The following is a 6,887-nucleotide window of genomic DNA, read 5'->3' as shown; positions in this document are numbered from 1 at the left end:
ATTATATTTAAATGCTACATTAACTAACATCAAAAGAAAATATCATCTGTCGAGCATCTTTTTGCTGTCACGTACCTGGTCAGGCGGTCACGTATGTATAACTTCAAATTGTATGACACGTAATACGTATTGGCTTATTTGGCTCCACGCATGCTTCCCAAATTTCCAGAACAATATTTTTCCGTGATGTGCAAAGATATCAAATTTTATTTATTGCAATGTGCTTATTTGATAATATAACTCCACAATGTATTTGCATGCTGTTTGCATACAGCTGGGAAAGGTAAAACCATAAAACTATTATATTTACACTAAGACATGTACACTACCCTTTTCTGCAAATAAACTTTTATTTATTTATTATTTTTTTATTTAATGATTCCATGCAGTCTTGATAGATCTTCAGTTGATGTTTCTAGACCTTCCAAAATACCAAATCCGTTTGTAAAGAACGTAATGTACAAGGGGGAAAAGTAGTTGTTTAACCGCTCGTGCTAATTTTGATACTCGACCAAGCGAAAGACCCCAAAATTCAAGTTCTAAAAGTGTCTTCTTGAGCGTTGCGACTGTTTCATGGGTTAAACAAATTTTGCCACCGAATGGAACACATTTTTTCACTACACCAACGCAAGGAAAATACTAAATGTAAAGTATCAAACAAAATCAGATCCAAATGAACGTTATTACATATTTATCATTCAAAATAATCATTTAAAAGTCAATTCTAAAAGCCAACAGTAGGGAGGATATGCCGATTCCAGCTCACTTTAGGTATTTATCTCCCCCTCCCCCCCCTCCCCCCCTCCCCCCTCACCCCCCCTCACCCCCCTCACCCCCCCCCCTCACCCCCTCACCCCCCTCCCCCTCAACCCCCTCACCCCCCTCCCCCCTCTCCCCCTCTCCCTCCCCCTCCCCCTCCCCCCTCCCCCCCCCTCCCCCCCCTCCCCCCTCCCCCCCTACCCCGCCGCCCCCCTCCCCCCACCCCCTCTCCCCTCCCCCCCTCCCCCTCACCCCTCACCCCCCCCCCCCCCCCCCCCCCCCCCCTCCCCGCCGCTGCCCCTGGCCTGCGCCACTTGGTAGTTCGGCAAAGATCCGTTAGAGGGCGCCACTAGCCCCCTTCCCCGCCGCCTCCCCGCCCTCCCCCGCCCCCTCCCCGCCGCTGCCCCTGGCCCTGCGCCCCTTGGTAGTTGTGCATATATCCTCGCCAGTTGGCGCTACTTTCTATGTTTAAGGTATTTATCTCCCGAGGGAAAACTTCGCTAAAATAGATGGCACCACTTTGTACGTGTACGACAAACAAAAAGTGACGAGGTGGCCTCCAGTGGCGAAGGTCGGATTCGAACCAGCGTCTTTAGCTGACCGGGGCGTCTTTAGCCAGTTAACGTCATGAACCCCTAGGCCACCCCGTCACGGTGAAACTGGTCCTAATTTCTCGACTATATATGCAATCGTAGTGAGACTAGGCGTTATGTGAAATTCGCATGTATCGATGCCAATTTCCTATAGCTCGTTGAGCAATAATGTAAATGACTACATTTGACCTCGCTCGACAAAGATGGTTCAGTTTGCACCGAAAGTTGAGGTAAGTACATATATTTATATTTTAATTATTACAAAATAATGTAGTTTCGTTTCCTGTACGATAACTTAACAAACAAATCTTTTCCTCTTTTCATAGAGTTCATGAGAACCGTTTCACACGTTTCTTTACCACATGCGCCCCGCCCGTCTACACCCCACCCCTCCACTGAATTTTTCTGCTATAAAAGAGCATGTTGAACCATATTCCCACTACAGTGTCACAACGAATATTGCGTTGAAATCATGGATCCGCAAGCTTCATCACATACCAAATGTAAGTATAGTTGTATTATACTCACATTAACATTTGAGTATTTCACCTCTGTTCTGTCTGTGTAGTTTAAATAATCTATCACTTTCGACCTATCCCTTATGTTCTCAATTAGGAACACTTGCTGACTTTTAATATAAATAATAACAATATTTTTATTATATTTTCCCCAGCCGACAACAATACCATCACCACTTGGTGCTGCCAGTGCTGGTTGTCCACCACCACAAGCGGCGGCGGCGGCTGTGACGGTGGCTGTAGCAGCTCCACTTCGCAATCGTCACCCGGACCACAACCGATGGCAACAGCAAAGGCACTGTTAAAACAAGACGATGGGGACAAGGGAAAAACAAACTGCCTAGAGAGCGCTTCTGAGAGCGATACGAGCGATGAAATGAAATCTTTTTATCAAGGATGTAAAAGCAAGTGGATAAAAGCGTTCCAGAACAATACTCTGATTAATAGATGGCGCCTCCCCATGCCATTTCACACATTTAGAGCGGAAGTAGCGAGATTGTTAAAACGATTGTATATCGAAGGTCACCATGACGATTGTCATATTTACCCGTTAATTGTAATGTGGGACGATTTAAACGATGACGTAGAAGAGATAGTGGGAGATGCTCAAATCAACTATCAAGACTGGATTGCGTTATTAGGTGGCGTTACAGCGGAACTATTTTCACGCGTGGTGTTCAATACTAAATCTTTTAATTATTTAATCAATGTAATATTTTGTGTGCTAGGTCCAATCATAATAGCTTCCGGTGATTATGAATGTGAACCTAAATGTAAGAATGCTCGTACATATTAAGGTGATGATGCATTTATTCCTTGTCATTGTTTAATTTTAAATTGTTAGCTCGCTGCGAATGTAAATGTTTTAATGTACACGTATTAATAATAAATTCATATTACTGAATATAGGAATGTTTTATTGAGTGAAACCTCATTGATTTGGAGTAAATGAATATTTATTGAGTAAAATAGTTACACAATGTTATCTTTTTCTATCCAACTTTTTTCATTTAAGCCAAGCCATTTTACATACACTTTATTTCCACGACGCTTTAAAACTTTTTCCACTAGATAAATGTCATTGTGTTTAGTTTTCTGCAACTCTTGTTCATAAAAACATCCAGAGATGGGTTGGTGATTAGCGTCTTGAAGTAAATATGTCACTGGATTAGTAGTTTGCACTTTAGTTATTGTAAATATTTCCGTAGTCCAATTGCCGGTGTAGCCTTTGGCGAAAGTGGATTTATATTTACTAATTCTCACATGTTGACCGACCTTGAACTTGGCACGTGGTTTGACTTTAATGTGATTGTAGACTTTATGTAACAACTGTTTAGAGTTGTTTTTATTCACACTCGCCGGTGCCATACCGATAGTACGATGCAGTTTGTTATTGTAATATTGTTCCACTTCACTTGTCAGCTGTATCCATTTGTAGGAACCATTCATGCTAAATTGTTTCCAAATCCAATGTTTTAAGGTTCTAATTAGCCTTTCTACTATGGAAGCTTTCATGACACTATAGGTAGAGTAGTGATTGATATGATGATGTTTCATGAGCGATATAAATTTGACATTGAAAAACTCTTTTCCATCATCTGATTGAATATTCTTGGGCTTTCTCCCGTTTTCACTCAAAATTCTGCTCATTGCCTTTGTAACATCTTCAGCGCTCTTAGACTTTAGCGGTTGCATCCAAGCGTATTTGGAAAAGGTATCGATACACACTAGAATGTACTTGTAGTTGTTATTATCCTTGGAGTACTTTTGCATATCAATTAGATCAATCTGCCATGTGTCATCGAGCCCCCTCTGAATGAATCGACGACGTGGAAATGTTTTTCTCGCATACCTGTGTATCTCGTTGACCACTTGAGCTTTACTCATTTTTCTTCAATCGCTTTCCTGGAGCTATTGCCGTTGCTGATGGTGTTTGGGCTGGTTGTGGTGCGTGTGTTTGTGTAGTAATTCTAGCTGATAATTGTTCAACCTTTACCCGTAAATCTTTTATATCTTTAATATTTGCCTTTAGCTTTGTGTTTAAAAATACTACTTGTTCATCCAATTCAGCCCTACAAATAGCATCAGTTTTAAGAAAAGATTTATGAATTCCTGCCACCCGTCTATTTTCAAAATTTACTAAATCTCGTTCCACTTTCAAGTCGTCACGGATTGTAGACTCGCTACCCAAGTATTGTCCAAACTTGTTAAGAGGCATTGTGAAAGTGAACGATGGGGGAGGCCTCATCGGTATTTATAACAAGGTAGCAAGGGGGGGAGAGGCTTAGTTACAAAACATGTCTGTTTTATTAGATAACAGCTCAGAACAGGTTTAAAAACAGCTAACAGAAGAGGGTCTGTTTTCTTACTTTAAAATTATACCGCTCTCAGTCAGTTCCTCAACGATTGCATTGATCTCGTTCGAATGAGAGGTGTTGCCAGCATTCTGTGATGCTATCAAAAGCTGTAAACGGCTCACCAGTTCGTTGGGATCATCCCAATAGATATAATCAGTTTTAGGATAAAAAGTTTTAGTTGTTAATACATCTCTTCTACCAGAGTTCAAACATCCACCTTCTTTATGTTTCTTTGATTCTTGTGGTTGTTTAATGTAACATTGATATTTTACACTTCTATCTCCACTCAATTGGCCGTTTGGCGAGAATCCTCTACGATGAGCGTTTGTAATGTCTAAAATATTATTGTAATCCTCTACATCTTTTCTCAAAACTATATTCTTGTTTGGTATTCTTTTAAAGATAAGTTCCAACAGTCCAGGAGTTAGGTTGAATCGTGAATCTTTAATATGTAACACGTCATCAATGATTTTAACCCGACTATTACCAATATGCATTTTATTATCCTTGAGATAAACACCAAATGGTATTTTTGATGTTTTTAAAAGATGTTTCATATATTTATTTTGTAGATCATCAATACTACTATTACCACTACCACCACCACCTTCATCAAATTCAAGAGCCGACTTCATATCTTCAGCATCGCTAAACTCTTCATCTCCCTCTGTTTTTCTTTCATCATCATCATTATCAGCATCATCATTAGAATCATCTTCATCATCATCATCATCAGCAGCATCATCAAACTGTTGTGTTTTTGTAAAAAGATTATTACTCCACTTAATCAGTTTACTATTGGGTTCTTCGGTTTTAATCAGATATTTCCTTTTACGTGAATGTTTTGACAATGGTGTGGAGGTCTTTATCAAAGGGAGCTGGGGGTTATTCATTACTGCTGGTTTAGCATTGTCATCATTATTATTATTACCTTTAGATTCTAAAGCTTTAGTCATTAAAACATTGAGCGGTTTTGTAATTGGTTCAAAGGTTTGAGCTAGCGAAGTGTCAAGCAAAGTTTTATCTGCTCGCAACGCTTTTACTTTTCTCTTTACACTCTCAATGGAATCTACGAGTTTCCGTTTCAACTTTTTATTACCAAACATATTTTATTTTATAGTGTATGTGCTGATGCTGCTTTTGCTGCTGCTGCTTTTGGTACGGCCGATGCTAATACGTAGATAGGATATAAATTAAACGACGTTGTTCTTCAGTAGCTGACAACATAAAACTGATAATAAACCGGAGATGACACTAAATTTTATACAATAATGAAAACGTCAAATCCTTTACGATATCGACCCTTATTAATGTCTCTCTCCTTGTCGATTGTTAAAAAAGTGTACTTTTTCTGCCAACACTCGCGACAAATTTCCTTAAACTGTTCCCAACCCATATCGGTGTTCACGTGATCGTCATAGGCATGTTTTAAATTCAACTCGTCCTGTTTGAATAGCAATATAAGATTGGCATTATCACGTACCAACTGTTTAGGTATCCTACTATATGTCTGGCATAAGTAGAAACAATCTAACCAACGATGACGTCCCATTGCAAAGTACTGACGAATGGCATCTTGATCTTCCAAAGCCACATCGTCAAATACAATGACGCTGTCCTCCGCAGCTTCCTCCGGTGGGACGACTTGACTCTTATCATTGTACGTGTGAAACGGTATGTCACCCGCTTGCTCTAAAACGTCACTCAGAAACTTGTATTTAGGTTGATTCAATGATTTCGAATAAAGATAAACATTATGAAACTTTACACCGTTCGGATGTAAGAGCAGAGACAACAGAACATTTGTCTTGCCACAGTTGGAAGGTCCACAGATGAGACATCTAATGTTATTCGCCAGCAACGAGCCATGTTTAAGGGAGCGACGAGTCATTGCTGGTTTCACATTATCATCTAGCACAACACTCCAATCTTTAATAGCCAGTGACGTGTTTTGTTTTTTAAGCTTCATTTCACTGTGATGTATCAAATCGTTAGGACATGTATTTTATACTCACACATACACACATACATGATCAAATTTCAAAGGTTTAAATATTATATAGATATATAGGCATACTTTATACTCACGTACACAGTCAAGTATAGATACTTGAGATGATAACACACATTGGCGGGGTTAGTGTTAAGCATAATCCCAAACGACCTAGACGACTGCGATCTCATAGTAGCGGTGGGGGTATTATAAATAATTTAATTAATAATCTACCATTCGAAGCGCACATACCCGGTTACAATTATTGCGGTCCCGGTACTAGATTGAAGGAGAGATTGGCTCGCAACGATCCCGGTGTGAATCCGCTTGACGAAGCTTGTAAATTACACGATATTGCCTACTCACGTGATAAAACATTGGAGGGACGTCATCAAGCAGATTTGCGATTGGCCCAAGCTGCTGAAAATCGTTGGCGTGGTAACAATTCAATTGGTGAACGTATTGCCGCGTTAGCGGTAGATAAGATTATGAAATATAAAGTTAAACACGGTATGGGTATGATTCCCATATCTAAAGTCATTAAAGCAAGTCGTGATGCTGTAAAAAAACACATTGCGAAAAAGAAGGATACAGCTACTAATACACTACTAAAAGTGGGTGTAAAAGCTGCTAAACATTTTGTTAAAGGGAAAATTGTTAAGGGACA

At 39.8% G+C, this 6,887-nt stretch overlaps 1 protein-coding gene across 1 annotated transcript; it reads left to right on the top strand.

The window, feature by feature from the left end:
- The first annotated feature begins 1,165 nt into the window (after positions 1–1,165).
- LOC133521668 (uncharacterized) lies at positions 1,166–2,776 on the top strand. The gene is made up of 3 exons (XM_061856754.1): positions 1,166–1,582; positions 1,681–1,855; positions 2,026–2,776. The coding sequence occupies exons 2-3, from the start codon at positions 1,825–1,827 to the stop codon at positions 2,664–2,666; spliced, it is 672 nt and encodes a 223-aa protein (XP_061712738.1). The 5' UTR covers positions 1,166–1,582; positions 1,681–1,824; the 3' UTR covers positions 2,667–2,776.
- Positions 2,777–6,887: the final 4,111 nt, after the last annotated feature.

This window comes from Cydia pomonella, chromosome 9, assembly GCF_033807575.1.
Source record: "Cydia pomonella isolate Wapato2018A chromosome 9, ilCydPomo1, whole genome shotgun sequence".
Classification (NCBI taxonomy): domain Eukaryota; kingdom Metazoa; phylum Arthropoda; class Insecta; order Lepidoptera; family Tortricidae; genus Cydia; species Cydia pomonella.
Note: the sequence above shows the minus strand (reverse complement) of the source record. Positions and strands in the feature narration are given on the sequence as shown.